Genomic DNA, 17,857 nt, shown 5'->3' on the forward strand with positions numbered 1-17,857 from the left:
CAATCCCACTGTGCATCAAGCGCCTCCTGCCATTGTTTTGAATGTCCTCGATCACTAACTGGAAACGTCCAAGGACCAAAGACGTCACTTTCTTAATCCGCTGAATTGCTGTTGAAATGGTCTATAGAAAGCGAAATGAGACCAACTTCTTTTGTTACTCATATGTGGATGTGCCTTATACATCACACATATAACGTTAGATAAAAAATTATGTTAGATTTAATTATAAATAATTAATTTTGCATCTTGTGTAAAAACTATGAAATTGACTGAACTGTTTGTATTAATAAAAACGATTAAACAAACCTTTCTTCAGTCCAATCACAACAGATGGAGGAGCAAGGCACAGCCGTATGATGTCACGTCGCCAGACCAAAATAAAAGTTCTGTTCACACACAATTTACATTCGAATCAAAACACATAGCACTCAGTATCGGTTGAATTAATGCTCTTGCTTTGTTTATATATCTTATACAGATTCTTGGTAGATCGTAATTATCTAAACATTTGTTTAGATTAGATAATAAATGCAAGCATATAGCAAACATTTGTCTTATTCAGGAGTATATAATGTACCTAAGGTCTTGTATCTTGTATCTGTGGTGTATCAGTGTGACTGCAAAACCAGATTTCACACATAGAATTTATAGTGGTTAACAGAGCTAAGATGATAAAGTGGTTTCTGTTACTACACTGAATATTTCTCTCAATAGTAGGTTCTAAACATCATTAAATTTCTAACTTTCTTTATTTCACCTTCAACATTACACCCAATATTATATTATAAGCTATAGTCTTCCAGCTTTTTCTGTGCCTCTAACAAACTGACCTCAACAACACAATCTGGAGCCTTCCATTAAGGAATACTGGACACCCTGACAACAATCTAATTTTGTAGTACAAATTATTTTAATCTCATCACATTCATGCACAGATGTTTAAGTGGTCCAGGAAATACTGCTAACATTCATATCTTATATGCTTGGATTCCAAATGCTGATGTGGCAGATGCTTTTTTATTAATTTCCTGTAAGCTGTTAAGAAACAGAACCGCTGAATAAATATCCATTTTGTAATCCATCATTTTTTAATTGGTTCTTCAACAAAATTGGTCAAACAGAATGCGAAGCGGTCTGGATTTGTAATTGAAAAACCGTTTTTGTTTTAATCCAGCTAACCAGAACACTTTTTCATGTTGAAAACCGCTGGTCCGACAATTTTAAGCTAACTGGTAGGCCTGTATGTATACATTTCAATGTGGGGTAGTTTCAGGAATACTGCAATAATGTTCCTATGCCATCTTTACATTTTGACATGTGAAGGCTGAATGTGAGGGATCGGTTTTATTGAGTTTATATAAGGTTTTGTGTTTATATTAAATATCTTTTAGTATAAAGTCTGGAAAAGACTTAGTAACAAGTCTCTAAATCTCTGTCCCATGTACTTTTGTGATTTATTAAGTATGCCGCATAGATCATTTAAACTGAAGAAGATCAACTGAGGCCTTAGTGTAGTGCATCTTTTAAAATATAAATGTTATAAAATCAAAATGATTCTCAGAAATTCCATAATAATCTGGGTAAAACACAATTCTGTATTTACATGTAAACTTAGTGTCATTAAATACATCAGTAATTAAATAAACTCAGTTTAATAGATGTTTATTCGTCATCTTCTATTATGAGAGTGTGACTAGTGAGGCGTCATCAGTTCTCTCTATGCTGGCCCCCAGTGGACGAATCCAGAACTGCCTGGAAAGTTCATGAATTTGCTGGTGCTGATGAACACACAGTATAAAGCTAAACAACTCACAGAACTGGAGTCAAATCTAAAAGCCCTACGACGCCACCAGAGAGACAACACAACTGAGGATCAAAACAAGACCACAAAAGACACTGAAAATGTTGAGCCTGAATGGATTCCAGCCTTCCCTCAGCTCATTCATGGGGACTGACTGGCCAGTGCACAATCTCTGGCCGGAGATCACACCTCTTTACAGACACGCAGTGGTACTGCAGGAGCTGAAGAGCAGCCTGGAGCAGCTGGAGAAACTTCAGCACAAGATCTTTGAGGAGATCCAGCAGATGCCACCCTCACAGGAAATCTACCCAGTCACCTGCACAATGGATCAAGAGGGAAGCGCCTTTAGTTTGACGCTGGACACTAAAGACTTTTCCCCAGAAGAGCTGTCAGTCAGACAGGTGGGCAGGAAGCTGCATGTTAGCGGAAAGAGCGAGAAGAAGCAGGAGGATGGGAAAGGTTCGTACTCTTACAGAATCCAAGAGTTCAGACGGGTGTTTGATCCTCCTCAAGGAGTAAATGCTGAGGCAGTGACCTGCTCCATGGCTGATGGAAAGCTCTACATACAGGCTCCAGTAAATCAGCCATCTGAAGCAGCTGAGAGGATGCTGCTCATTGACTGTCAAACTCTGAAGAAGACATAGCCAGAGACAGCCGAGACGCAACACGATGCCAGCGCAGCACAGAAGAGCTGAAACACTGAGGACAAGACCAGTTCAACTCTGACCTATTCCATGATGATGATTTTGTGTAAATCTTGTGTTCTAGGTTATTGTTTTGTAGTTTTTGTGCTATATTTGAAAAAGGATCATTTTATAATTGATGTTTGTCTATTGAATTAAACAAAAATAAAAATTACATTTTCCATTCTTTTGTACTTCTCTTCATGATAAAGAAGTGCTCTTGATCAAAACCAGGCATCTGTATGAGGGTGATTTTATTAAAAAAATAAATCAATAAAAAATCTCCAAACAGATGTTCCCCTTCAGTCGTTTCACTACGACGTTACATATGGGAACTCGCCTGAGAGACTAATCATCTCTGAGCCTTATTCAAAAGGCCAATGAACATTGGCGAGTGGTATTTGCATGTCAAGCCACTCCCCCGTACATATGGGTATATAAGATGGCGGCACGCAACCACTCATTTCAAATTTTCGCTTCGGAGCCTTCATGCTCGAGCCCTTTACAACCAAAACAAAAAGAGTTCCTGTTACAGAGTTTATACTCTCTCCGCTGGTGTGCTGCTTCACTAAAGACTGCTAAAAGAGCGTTTTGCAGCCGCCAGCAAAGATCCTGCGGGCTGCCGTTTCACGGCAAAATCAAGCCTTTTGCACACCAGCGAGCAGCCCATTTGAGCGCACAGTTGTGCCGCGGTTCCTCCCTGGGCAAACTGGGAACTAGAAGAGTAAATTTCTCACGGCTGTGGAAGATATTTTCTCGGTATATCTTTCCGGCCGTGCGCTTCTGGGTGTGGTAGTTTCCTCACCTCACTGGACAGACATGAACACTGCCTCACATGCCTGGGCCGAGAGCATGCTGAGGTAGCGTTCACAGATGGTTCGTGCGTTCATTGCGAACGCATGACCATGACCATGCTGAAGTCCCGCCGCTCGTTCGCGAGGAGGCTCCCCTCGTCGTCCTACAGTGGACCGTCTGATGCGGACGCCGAACTCTTGGCTATGCTCCTCCGGGCCACCAGGGGGATCGGTCTGGAGGTACCCCAAGTGCCAATCCTTCCAGGCTGGATGACGGGTTCCTGGGGAGGGCCACCGCGGCACCGCCGAGCCCTCCCCCGGTGCCTTTCTTCCCGGAGGTGCAGGAGGAGTTGGTGAAAAAATGGCCCGCGCTCCAGCTCCTCTCCCCTCACCACCCTCGATGGCGGGCCGGCAAGGGATATGTGTCGATCCCCCAGGTTGAGCGCACTGCTGCGGTGCACTTATGGCCGCGGGGCGCTGCCACCTGGCGGGATCGGCCGCATCTCCCGTCCAGGGCATGTGAGCGCTCGTCCGCACTCACGGGCAGGGTTTATCATGCCGCTGGACAGGCTGCCTCTGCCCTGCACGCCATGGCTACCCTGCAAGTCTACCAAGTCCAGGCATTAAAACAACTGCATGAGGGTGGTCCTGACCAAGGGGTTATGCAGGAACTGCGTGCCGCAACAGACTTCGCCCTCTGGGCGACGAAGGTCACGGCACGTTCCCTTGGCCAGGTGATGTCCACAGCAGTGGTACAGGAGCGACACCTGTGGCTCGACGTCAAGCTGGCTGCGGGAGAGCAGCGCCACCCACCTCTCAGGGACCGGCCAGAAACAACCTCAAAAGAACTGCGAAGCGTCCCTGACGCGGGCAACCCAGAGGTGAAGGAGATTGCTCTTCGGGTGACGACAACATCTATGTCCACACTCCCGGTGGAGTGCCGGGAGCTGCTGTGTACTCAAATGGTACCCACAACTTCACAGAAAGAGCCAATTTCCTCACCTCTGGGGTCTTGGCCCCGAACTCCCTTCTCGAGCAGGGAAGAAGGTAAGCGCTGCCCAGTGCAGTCAGACTTTTCTCCAGGACGCTTTTCCTTCTGGGATCAGTCCCCTTCTGTCCCTCCAGCTGAGATGAAGTCAGGGTTCTACAGTCCCTACTTCATCGTGCCCAAAAAGAGCGGTGGGCTAAGACCCATCCTGGATCTTCGAGCCCTGAATCGGTCCCTTCTCAGGCTGCTGTTCAAGATGCTCACGACGAAGCGCATGCTAACATACATCCGTCTCCAGGATTGGTTTGCAGCCATCGACCTGAAGAACGCCTACTTTCACGTCTCGATCCTACCTCGACACAGACCCTTCCTACTGTTTGCATTCGAGGGTCGAGCGAATCAGTACAAAGTGCTACCATTTGGCCTGTCCCTCTCTCCCCGTGTCTTCACGAAGGTCACGGAGGCTGCCCTCTCCCCCCTCTGGCGGAAGGGCATTCGCATTCTCAACTATCTTGATGACTGGCTTCTCATAGCTCACTCGAGAGATTTGTTGTGCGAACACAGGGACCTGGGTGCTCCAGCACCTCAGCCATCTGGGCCTTCAGGTCAACCGAGAGAAGAGCAAACTCTCCCCAGTGCAGAGGATCTCTTTTCTCAGCATGGAGCTGGACTCGGTCAACATGACAGCCCGCCTCACCAATGAGCACGCGCAGTCAGTGCTGAAGTGTCTGGAGTCATTCAGACACAAGACAGCGGTTCCTCTCAAAATATTCCAGAGGCTCCTGGGGCATATGGCAGCTGCAGCCACGGTGACGCTGCTGGGCTTGCTTCATATGAGACCAGCGCTGTCCTGAGCGATCAAGTCCCAAGATGGGCATGGCACCATGGCACAGTCCGGATTGGCACAGTGTCGCCACCTGTTCAGCCCGTGGTCAGACCCAGCGTTACTTCAGGCCGGAGTCCCTCTGGGGCAGGTCTCCAGGCATCTTGTGGTTTACACGTATGCCTCCTCCACGGGTTGGGGTGCTATATGCAACGGGCAAGCAGCCTCGGGCTCCTGGACAGGACCTCGACTGCAATGGCACATCAATTGCCTAGAGTTGTTGGCTGTGCTTCTTGCGCTCCGTCGCTTCCGATCGATGCTGCACCACAAACACGTGCTTGTTCGCACCGACAGCACTGCGACCGTAGCCTATATCAACCACCACGGTGGTCTTCACTCCCGTCGAATGTCACAAGTACGCCTTTCCCCCAGTGAGCCTCCTTGCACAGACCCTGTGCAAGATCAGGGAGGACGAGGCGCAGGTTCTGCTGGTTGTGCCATATTGGCCCACCCGGACCTGGTTTCCAGATCTCATTTTGGGGATGGGCAAAATTTGGCACCCGCGCCCCGACCTATGAAACCTGTACGTTTGGCTCCTGGACGGGACGCGTCAGACCTCTCTGGCCTCCCACAGGTCGTGATAGAAACTATCACTCAGTCCAGAGCTCCCTCTACAAGGTAGGCTTATGCTCTCAGGTGGGGTCTGTTCATCGACTGGTGCTCCTCTCGCAGAGAGGACCTACAGAGATGTCCGATTGCAGTAGTGCTTTCCTTCTTGCAAGAGAAGTTGGAGCGCAGGCTGTCCCCTTCGACTCTCAAAGTGTACGTTGCTGCCATCGCAGCGTATCACGATGCAGTAGATGGAACATCCCTTGGTAAGCACCAACTGATTGTGAGGTTCCTTAGAGGTGTGAGAAGGGTTAATCCCCCCAGACCGCACCTCGTACCCTCTTGGGATCTCTCCGTCGCCCTCCAGGGCTTACGGGAGGCCCCATTTGAGCCACTCGCGTCAGTCGAGCTGAAATATCTGTCACTTAAGACAGCGCTCCTGACCGTGTTGGCCTCCATCAAGAGTGTAGGGGATCTACAAGCCTTCTCTGTCGACGAAACGTGCCTACGGGATCCGTGCGCTATTTCCCTCAGTTGTTCCCTCCGGTGAACCTTGGGTCCTCCATGCCCCGCAGTCAGGCCTAGATGCGGAGTTGTCCCTGACTGTGCTCCTGCTGGGTCTCCTTCGCCCCGCAGGTTGTGGCAACATGTCTCAGTATTTTTCCACGGTCAGCCAGAAGGCCGCTGTTTCCCTCGTATATCCCTAAGATTATGGATATATTGAATTACTTTCATTCCACATGTAGAAATCGCATGTTCCAAATCCCTTGTTCCCTGAAGAAGGGAACGGAGACGTTACATCCCCTACCACAACCTTACGTCGCCCTGTCGCCGGGCTGCGGCACGGCTCGGCTCCTCAGCGAAAACCTGAATGAGTGGTTGCGTGCCGCCATCTTATATACCCGTGTGTACGGGGGAGTGGCTTGGCATGCAAATACCACTCGCCAATGTTCATTGGCCTTTTGAATAAGGCTCAGAGATGATTGGTCTCTCAGGCGAGTTCCCATAACGTCTCCGTTTCCCTCCTTCAGGGAACGAGGGTTACCTACATAACCTAGACGTTATCTTTGTAAATACTCACCTACAACAACAAATGCTGGGAAATTACTGAAAATACCTAAAATTTTACTGACATTTTCTTCTGGCATTACAGTGCTAAAAATCTACTCAAAGAAACCATCTGTCACAGAGGAGTACTGTCACAGAGTCCCCAGCACACCAGATCCTCCAGCTCCACCCACCCGATCACAATCACTCAAATTCTGATGCACTTCACCTGTCAACACTACAACCCCTGGCATAAATGATGGAATCACCACTCTTAGATGTTTTTTTTTTTTTTTTTTTACTTCATAGCAAATAAACGAATCACAGATATGACACAAAACTATTTTTATTAATTCAACATTTTGGTTATGTGAAACATACATCAAACAATTGAGATTAAACTCTTTTAATTAATAATAAATTATTTTCCATATCAAGTACAGGAAAAAAAAATATGGAATCATTTAATGTTGATGAAAAATACACAATTAGTACTTTGTTGCTCCTCCTCTGGCATTTATGACACTCTGAATTCTTTAGGGCATGGACTTCATCTAATGAAAAGCTGGTTCAACTTTCTTGAATAGCGGTTGACAGATCAGCTTTCCACCATACATTTTCAATCAGATTGAGATCCGGAATGTGTGCTGGCCATGTCATTGAGTTGTTGTGCCTTTCCTGAAGAAAAACTTTTTGTTCTGTGGCAAGGTCCATTATTATACTAACATCATCACCAAACTTCTTTTCTATTGATGGAATGAGAAAAGTGTCCAAAGTTTCAGTGTAAACCTGTGAATTGAATGTTGAGGTAAGGATACCCATTTCCCCTGGTCTTTTACCTGACATGCAACCTCGTATTATAAATGAGTTGGGAAATTTGGTAGTTTTCTTCAGGCAGTCTGCTTTGTATATTTCTTTAGAATGGCACAAGACTAAAGCTCCAGCATCATCTCCTTGTCCATTGCAGATTTTTGATTCGTCACTGAATATCAATTTCATCCAATCATCCACATTCCATGACTTCTTCTTTTTAGCCAACTCTAATCTTGTTTTCTTTTGTTTATGTGTTAGTGCTGGTTTTCATATGATTTTTCTGTGTGTAAATCTGATTTCATTTAGCCAATTTCTTACAGTTCTGTCACGCACATTGACTCCTGTTTCCGCCCATTTATTCTTCATTTGTTTCGTTGTGCATTTTCTATTTTCAAGGCAAATTGCTTTGAGTTTTCTATCTTGATGCTTTGATGTCTTTCTTGCTTGTTTTTTTTCCCGCCTGTATGTTTTTGTTTTATAACCTTTCCATTTGGTTTATACTTAGACTAAATTATAGAAACAACTTCCAGTTTAGATCCAGCTTCTTTTGCCACACTCCATGATGGATTTCCGTCTTGAAGGAGTTTTATAATCCTTTCCATCATTTCAACTGACAGCTTTCTTGTTGGGAACACGTTTCCTTACAATTAAAAATTCAACAGCTTGTTAAGGTCTGTAAGCTCTCTTTTAACTGATGACTAATTTGCATTTTAGATATGTGTAGATACTTGTTTCAGAAATACAAATTACAAGCTAATTCCATATTTTTTTCCACAACATTGAATGATTCCATAATCTTTTCCTCTAATTGATATGGAAAACAATTTTCCATTAATTTAAACATTTTCATTTCACTTGTTTGAGGTATGTTTCACATAACCAGTGTGTTGAATAATTAAACAAAAATAGTTTGGTGTCATATCTGTGATTAGTTTATTTGTTTTAAAGCAAAAAAAAAAAAAAAAATGGGTGAACATCTTCTAAGTGTAGTGATTCCATAATTTTTGTCAGGGGTTGTAATAAAGTCCCATCTCCACCTCAGTGTCCAGTCCGGGCTCAGTCCCAGATCGTCAGCCATCTTCTTCAGATTTCCATCCTGCAAAGTTACTGTTAAGTCTGATAAGTCGCACAGGTGCAGAACGTCTACGCTAGTCTGCAGTCTGTGCAGTTTGTTCTATATATATATATATATATATACACACACACACACACACACACACACACACACACACACACACACACACACACACACACGTTTTCTCACTTAAATGCCCCCAACTTGGAAACTCTGGGCTTAAAAAAAGCTTTTGAGCTTCCCACTTGTAATAACAACTTTGTGGTGGCATTCATGTGCGTTCAACTCGTAAATATGATCTATCTGACATGACTTGAATGCACCATTAGTCCTGTCCTTCTGAGCTTGGGGTCATCTTCTTGCCCTCTGAATGGTGTCTGGTCATTAACGTAGCATTCTTTCATTTAAATTTTCAATAATTTTCCATTTAAGCTTCACAAAATCAGTTTCTGTACTAGTATAATTCTAATTCTGAGACAACAAATTGAAAACGTTTACCTGGACATTCTTCAACTAATAAATTATGCAAAGTAATTTTTTATACAGTTGTTAATTTCCTTTTATTCAGAATTGTTCATTTACATTGTGGCATTTCACAGAAGATTGACATTATTCATCTAATATTTGTTTGAGGCATTAAACCGAAAAATAAACCAAACCGCATTCCTGCATCCCCCCCAACTATACACATTTTTCATGTTTTTCTATGTAATGACTTGAGCAGGTACTTAATTAACGAGACATGCAAATGTGCTCCAGGAATGTGACTGGAAACATACATTTATACAATGAAAATTTATTGTGCACATATACATATTTTCTGGTGACATTTTAAATTTTCAAACTATTTGAAGGGAACCCCGGGTATTGTGACATGTATGGCTTAATATGTTGATGTAAGTCTTAACTGCTTTTTAGCTATAAGAAGAGGAGAAAACAATAGGAAGATGCTTGTGGATGAATAAACTAATAATACGTGTCTTTTTCTCTCCACTTTAGCCCTGATGCCTTTAAGGCTTTTAGTAGACCACAGCTACTGAAAAAGCTTACAAATGGCAGAGACAAAAAACGTGAGATTGTCATGACGCCGCAGCCACTGAAGAAGTAAAAGTCTCTTTTTGTGATTTGATGTGGTTTTGTACGAAACATATCCATATTTAAAATGTAAGAATCACTTTAATCTAGCTTGCACCATTGTATACAGAACTTGCTGCTTTAGGAAGGGGCATGGCTGGACTGAAATGCCGTCTAAGCTGTTCGCCAATTGCAACGCAGTGGGACTGCTAACCAATCACAACACATTTGGTTTTTTTCGAAAGGCGGACCTTCATCAAACCCGGAACTAATCGAGCCATTTGTGCCAGCCTGGGGAAAAAGCTATTGTATTAATGTAAATTATGTGAAAAATTATGCGTTTTTTGAACCACCAAGCATGAAAGCATGTTCTAGTGCACCCCCAAAACAAAATAAAGACTTTGTAAAAGAGCATAATAGGACCAGTGTTGGGGAAAGTTACTTTTAAAAGTAATGCATTACAATATTGAGCTACTCCCTAAAAAAGTAACTAATTGCATTACTTAGTTACTTTTTATGAAAAGTAATGCGTTACATTACTTTTTTAGGCCAGTGTACGTTACTTTTTAAATCTGAGCAGGGCTTGCTTGTTTGTTTTTAATATAAAAAGTTCTATTTTTGGCAAATGTAAAAGCCCTTTCACAACAAAAGCCTTGGGCTTAGAGAAAAGTAAATTCAGGTCTGTACAGTAGACCGCAGAAGAAAAATGTCAACTCTTCAGCAATAAAAATAAAAGGAAAACAAATGTTAGATTATCTTGAGTCATTTTATGCTTATTTGTATGGATGAATTGGATCATCGAAGGTCGACAGCAAAGACATCGGTTAATAAAATGAGATTAAATACATAAAGGATATTTGTATTATTTAACATATTATTGCAGGTTTGCATTGAATTTCACTATTTTATTCATTTTGAAAAATACTGTATCTGTTTTTTAGCGAGTGAGATGAATTAATGCATGCTCACATTTATTCTAGAACTAAAGTAACATCTTACTCACAATTTCTCTCAACATGGGGACAGGAGAGCTTTTAATCAATAAATGGGGGAAAAAGTAACTGGCATTTTCTACAATATATTTCAGTAAGAGACATCATTTAAGTTATATTAGGCCAGACAAGTCTTAATACCCTGGGTTACCTTTAAAACCATTTTGCACAAAGAACACAAATAAAGTCCCAGATTAGCATAACCTTCTAATTAAATCCTCCAGAGGAAATGTGCAGGTGATTTTAGAAACTGCTCCGCTTTGTAAACCTCTTACTACACTCCGAACACTGCAGTTTTATTTATTTTCACATTTAATTAGCATATGACGTTTCAGGTCTTTTGGATACGTGAAACTCTTCTCACACTGAAGACACTTGTAAGGCTTCTCTCCAGTGTGAACTCTCTTATGAATCTGAAGGTTTCCTTTAACAGTGAAACCTTTTCCACACTCTTGACAGGTGAAAGGCTTTTCTCCGGTGTGAACTTTTATGTGGTTGTCAAGGTTTGATTTGCTTTTACAAGTCTTTCCACAAAAATGGCACATGAAAGGCTTGTCCCCGATGTGAATTACTACATGCTTTTTAAGGTGATTACTGTCCGTGAAACTCTTTCCACACTCGTGACACGTTAAACTGTTCTCTCTTAAATGAATCCTCATGTGGTAATTAAGCGTTTCTTTACGTCCAAAACTCTTTCCACATTGATCACAAATGAACGGCTTCTCACCGGTGTGAATTTTCATGTGCGTGTTAAGATTTCCCTTCCGTGAGAAGCCATTCCCACACACTTTGCAGGTGTAAGGACTCTCACCAGTGTGAACTCTCGTGTGGGAATCGAGGGTTTCTTTGCGTCTGAAACTCTTTCCACACTGTTCGCACGTGAACGGCTGCTCTCCGGTGTGAATTCTCATGTGAGTCTTAAGATTTCCTTTATGAGAGAAGCTCTTCCCACACAGTTTGCAGGTGAACGGATTCTCTCCCGTGTGATCTCTCATGTGGGCATTAAGGGTTGCTTTGTACTTGAAACATGTTCCACACTGAGCACAGACAAACGGCTTCTCTTCAGTGTGAATCTTCATGTGATTCTTGTGGCTTACTTTATGAACGAAACGCTTTCCACAGTGATGGCATGAGTAAGGCTTCTCTCCAGAGTGAACTCTCATGTGAGTATTGAGGTTTTTTTTAAATCGAAATCTCCTTCCACACTGATGACATCTAAAATGTGTCTCTTCCGAGTGGACCCTCATATGGGAATTAAGGATTTCTTTACATCTGAAACTCTTTCCACACTGACCACATAAAAACGGCTTTTCTCCAGTGTGAATTGTCATGTGAATCTTAAGACTTTCTTTTCGTGAGAAACTCCTTCCACACAGTTTGCAGGTGAAAGGCTTCTCTCCAGTGTGACTTCTAATGTGGACTTTAAGGTTTGCTTTTTGAGTGAAACGTTTTCCACATTGTGGGCAGATGAAAGGATGTTTAGATTTGGTCATCTTAGCCTTTTTTTGTGAGGAAATATTAACAGTCTGAGTGGATTTTTCTCCACTCATAAAATTATGTTCCTGGTCTTTCTCTTCCATTTCATTCAGTTCTTCACTCTCTTCTTTAGGTGCCATCAGATCTAAAGTGAAAAAAGGTGTACACATTTTTTAGACACAACAGACACAGTTTGTCCAAGGAGACCTTGTTTATTATATGCTGATCCCAAATTCCGTTCACGTCTAAAATAGTAGGAAAAAGTGTATTCTGTCCTACGTACAATTTTGCATATCTCTGAACAATTCAGAGATATGCAAAAGTCAGAATTAAGCCCCATCATAGCTCAGAAACTCTTCTCTCACTTCTAGTGCTATTAGATTTTTTGACAGCAAAGATCATAACATTTTCTTGGTATACACAAGTATGGAGTGCATCAGGGCTCTGTATTAGATCCATTTATATGCTTATATTCATGATTTTTCTTAATGACATGCCATTAATCTCAGTCTTATATTTTCTTGCCATATGAAAAAATATATATATAATAAATAAATAAAGATAAATAATCTGCAAAATGGTTAATAATAATAATAATGGTTAATTTTAACAAATGATCATAAAAACTGTTTCTTGTCTTTATGGCCCTGGTGCTGAATAGCCTCAAATGAAAGCAAAAGCAATTAAAGATCTAGTAAACTATCCAGTGCGTATTTGCATTTGTGCTCTGGACAGTATCAAAAGTTACTATTTACAACATGTTTTTGCAGTGTTAAGCAATGTAGCTAATCACCAACATATCTGTTGATTTCTTGAATGCAGTGGCCAATCAGAGGCATTTTAGTTGGTTAGAATTCACTAAATTTGCTCAAAATGCCAGAGTTTTTAAGAAGAAGGCTAGTGAATCATCTTATAACTAAGTTCAGATGTGAGGTAAATAAGAAATTCATTGTGTTTAGCATTTTGTGTGCTTTCTAGGCTATAATCCATTCAGAATTAGTATAAAGCTTGTTTTTCAGACACATACAAGCTGCAAAAAATATATGTGAAAGCAACCTCCATGATTTAATTTTAAAAGCAGTCCTGGCCAAACCTCCTCCTGGTTTTCAGTGTTTTCAAATCAGAAGTTGAAATGGGTTTAATGCTGCACAAACTGTTTTATTAAGACCACATCTGTATTATTTCTGTAAGGAATAATTGACAACGGGTCGTTGTATTCTCAGAAAATAATGCACACCCGATCTGGTGATGCGTTACACCTCGGTTGTGAGAAATGTCATGTAGTTTTTAAGTTGTCAGTCATCTAGGGATGGTTCGGTACGTGTATCGGTACCGTTCGGTTCTCGGACAAATTCCAAATGGAAGTGATCATCCCTATCACCTTTGTGGGGGACTTAGGGCATGTGCAAGTCATAATGTAGTCGTTTGCAATGCACTTGACGAAGGGAGCGATGTAATTTCCTCATTATTATCTTCAGCTGGGATGTTTACGTGACAACACAGCATGGTCTCTGTCAGCAGATGTCGCTGTTTTAATGTCATTAATGTCTTTTTACTGTTAGCATAACTAAGCGAATCTGCTTATGCTGCCTTCATGTGATATGGGAAAGATGATGCTTTCCACTTGTGAAGTGGAAATTACCGGTGTGTCCTGTTCAGGTGCTTTTGTTGTCGTAGTGAAGAGAAACATGGCGGACTCGCAATTTGTCCTCACATGCTACTTTGGTAAAACAGACCGAATAAAATAACATGAGAAAATTGCCTCCTTCAGAACACTGTACCGCACAGCACCCTACTGGAGGCGAGCCACGACAAGCTAGCATCTTCTCTTAACGGTAGTTTTAAAGACAACACTACATTTAAATAGCGACGTTATTAAAATCCTTTATGCCCAGCATTATGGGGGCTACAAACTAACCAACTAAACAGCAGAGAACTTTTAACATCATGCAATGCTTATCATTCAGTATAGTTTCGTTGCTGTCCGCCATGTTGAAAGGTCAAAGTTTATCCCATCTCGGCAACTCGGGTATCATAAAAAAATTTCGAGCTTTCCAGTGGAAATTACAACATGAGTGGGTGTTCATGTGCAATTTAGATGTCGGATTTTGGTATTTACCATAATTACGATAGCACATGAAGGCAGCATTAGTGCTGACAGACACGGGTGTGTTCGACTTGAAGCGGCGCTGCAGCGACCGATCTGTGTATGACATCAAAATACTGCGAAAGCGCTTGACAGCTGATGGTTCCATATTCTCGTTATAATCACTCTCGCGTTGCTCTGATGTCATACACCGATGGGTGCCTGCAGCGCCGCTTCAAGTCAAACACACCCGTGTCTGTCAGCACTAAGCCAGGGCTGCCAACTCTCACGCTTTCAGCGTGAGACTCACGCAATTGACACTTTTCACACGCTCTCACGCCACACATCCATTTTCTCACGCAGTCAAAAGCACCCTCAGTTAAAACTATAATAATATAAGATATTGGCTAAACAGATTTGGTAAAAGCTCCAGGGCGTATTTGTGTTTGTGCTCTGGTAATCGCCAAAAGACAAATTGTTTTCGTAGCGCTGAGCAATGTAGCCAATCACAGACATTTCTGTTGATCTAGAACGCCTGTGATTGGCCATTGCATCCTGAATTCACTCACCACTAAACACCAGATTTTTTTCCCTGTACACTTGCCAGTCCTCTCACTGTAAATAAGCGGTTCATTGATTATAAAGGGACTTTTGCGATTAACTGAAGCGACACGTTTTTAGTGATTATCAAGGAAGGGCTATTGCGCACTCCAAGGCTACATATAATCCGTTTAGAATTTGAATAAAAGTTTTGTTTTTCGTCCTGCTAACGGCTGTATAGGTAAAGCAAAATTTCGGGAGTGATAAATCCCTCATGAAGGAAGGATTAATTTTCGAATATGAGAAAAATATAATTTCTCAGAACAGCAGATTACAGAAAAATATTTGAATTTTCGTGTCAAAATATATATATTTTTAAATGCAGTTGCAATTATTTATAATGACTAAATCTAGGATTTTTTTTACTGTACATAACTTTTTACCACAACAAGAAAAGTAAATAGTTTTGCAGCACTGCAACAGTTATTTTACAGCATTTTATGATGAAAACACAGTATGACATTTTTATAAATATATTAAAAAAATAACAAATAATTTCACAATGCTGAAGTCAGACCAAATTTAAATAAAATAAAAAAAACTGCTCATGCGAACATGTGTGTACGATCTTTTTTGTATCATGATTAAAATGCAGTGTTTAGTTCTAATTTTCAATTTATTATTATTTTTATTAAAAATGTTTAGTTGTAGTAGCAGCAACTGCAAAAACAGTTTCATTGCCAGAAAAAAAATATTTATGGCTGGTAAATTCTCTCAAATCACCCAAAAATTTCATTTGTATCATGAATAAAATGGGCCCTGCTTGCAAGTGTAGAAATTACAACAAAAGTATTGTAATTCCCCTACTGTAGAATAAGATAAAATAACATACTGGTGAAATACTAATTTTTATTTACTTTACAGAATTGTTTTCCAATATTACTGTCGTTGGAATAATAATATAAAATTATTATTATCAATTATTTTATCATTTTAAGTCAATTCACCAGCTTTTTTCTTTGTTTAGTTTGCACACTGAAACTGCATTGGAGCTCTGAATTGTGAACTCTCAAAGTGCACCAGATAGATGAATTTAGCATTAGCAAGCATGCCCCCGGACCCCCCTAAAGACACTGCTGTGGGAATTCTCACTCCAAGCTGAACTCAAAAGTTGGCAGCCCTGACTAAGCAGATTCGCTTAGTCCCCTCACAAAGGTGATAGGGATGATCACTTCCATTTGGAATTTGCCCGAGAACCGAACGGTACCGATACACGTATCGAACCATACCTACAGTCATCAGAGCAGCGCTAACAACATTAGCATGTATGCTAACATGTGTGCAAACTGTATGTGTGTGCATCTGTATAGAAAGAGAGTGTGGGAGAATAGAGTATGTGCTTTCCGTACATGATAAAACGCAATTTTGTGTCAAAACATGGAAATAATCTATTGTTTTTATCCTATTGCTTGGCCAGTGTCATTGTGGGTTTTGGTTATTTCACAGTTTTAGGCTGTAAGGACTTTTGAAATAACTGAAATCATGTGGTGAAGTGATATAGACATGTAATGCGGTCAAGAGCTGCCTGGAAATACGTTCGCCGTGTGTTTCCCTAAAAATAACGCACACCATTAAAACGTTCGTCAGCCAATCAGATTCAAGCACTCAACGGCCTCAAAGTATAATTTAATTTAATGCATGACATGTTATAAGAATGCATGCCAAACTCTGGAGTAGGATCTTCTCAGGTGCACCTGTGCTGCCTTCACATGCATTCTGAATTATTGTAAATACCAGTCTCCTAGTTAAAGAGTAATATTTACATGATAACTTTTATACCTGACTTTCTGAGTTGGACGGGCCATAAACTTTAAACATGGCGAAGGGGTGAAACATAACTGTGTTAACCGCTAAGTTTTATTTAGTTTTCCCCAAACATTTACATTGCTTTCTCTTGCAGTTACTGTCAAGTAGAGTTACATATGTAAATAATTATTTGATGCATATTGTATGTGATGAACACAGCAAGCAAATAGCATTTATTTGACCAAAATGTCGATATTGTCAGCCAGCTAAATGGCTGAGTGAGTGAGTTCAGCTTTTAGCATGAAAACCAACCTGTTTGTTCCTCAGTATCTTCTTGTTTCACTGTAAGCACTTCAATCTTCATGTCTTCAATTTCCTCTTTAATTAATGCCATATTTACAATAGGCACGTGGATCTCAGTCACTTCACCAGGAGCTTTTCTGTGTTTGGAAACAGTGTAATGTTTAAGATGAGAATAAATAGTCACTACTAACTATTTATTTTAAAGTTATACTGTTTATACATAGACATAAGAAGCTTAAACAGGGTGTGTCCCACACACACATCCACATTAGTGAAATTACACCCTAATATGAACACATAAGTATAATATAAAAATAGTATATTTATAATGTATACAGATTGTGAAGGTAAATATATTAAATATATCATATGTTCTCTTCTCATACTTTTTTGTCAGAATTTTGTGTTGGGTTTAAGCAGTTAGGGTTTTTAATTACCTTAATAATTATTAATACAATAAGATTGCATAGAACCCACAATAATAATAAAAAAATACTATCCGCAGTTTTGACATATGAATTGCGATGTGACAAAAATCCATACAATACCACAAATTATACAGACGCAAAATATAGTTATGGATGATTTATTTTTCTGGTATTTAATCATTTGTATATTTAATAGATTAATAGAACATAAAAAAAATAAATAAATAAAAAAAAACATTTACAATTGATTTGTAATAGTTGTTGTGTTTTTGTTACTTGTATTAACCAGAGGGTGTCGTCGGCGAGCGTGATTCGAGCGCTTTGAAACATTGAATCATTCAGCCAAAAAACATAACAAACTAAAAATTAGACTGCCTCCGTTTGCGTTTCTACCATAAGTACTTGCCAGTGCCAGAATTCGTCTTTACGAGAAACTCATTCACGATATAGAGAACGAAATGAGGCTCAATATTTCTGCTACTCCTGTGCAGATGTTCTTTACTAAAAAAAAAAAATACT

General features: G+C 40.8%; 2 protein-coding genes across 2 annotated transcripts; one reads left to right on the forward strand and one right to left on the reverse strand.

Annotated features, from left to right (window-relative positions):
- Positions 1-1,902: 1,902 nt before the first annotated feature.
- Positions 1,903-2,445, forward strand: LOC141325558 (heat shock protein 30-like). The gene has a single exon (XM_073834309.1). It carries the CDS (start codon positions 1,903-1,905, stop codon positions 2,443-2,445), a length of 543 nt encoding a protein of 180 aa, XP_073690410.1.
- Positions 2,446-9,225: 6,780 nt separating this feature from the next.
- LOC141325556 (uncharacterized) lies at positions 9,226-17,048 on the reverse strand. The gene is made up of 2 exons (XM_073834307.1): positions 16,920-17,048; positions 9,226-12,320 (listed from the first exon to the last, which is right to left on the reverse strand). The coding sequence occupies exons 1-2, from the start codon at positions 16,999-17,001 to the stop codon at positions 10,996-10,998; spliced, it is 1,407 nt and encodes a 468-aa protein (XP_073690408.1). The 5' UTR covers positions 17,002-17,048; the 3' UTR covers positions 9,226-10,995.
- Between the last annotated feature and the right edge of the window lie 809 nt (positions 17,049-17,857).

This window comes from Garra rufa, chromosome 2 (assembly GCF_049309525.1).
Source record: "Garra rufa chromosome 2, GarRuf1.0, whole genome shotgun sequence".
Lineage (NCBI taxonomy): Eukaryota > Metazoa > Chordata > Actinopteri > Cypriniformes > Cyprinidae > Garra > Garra rufa.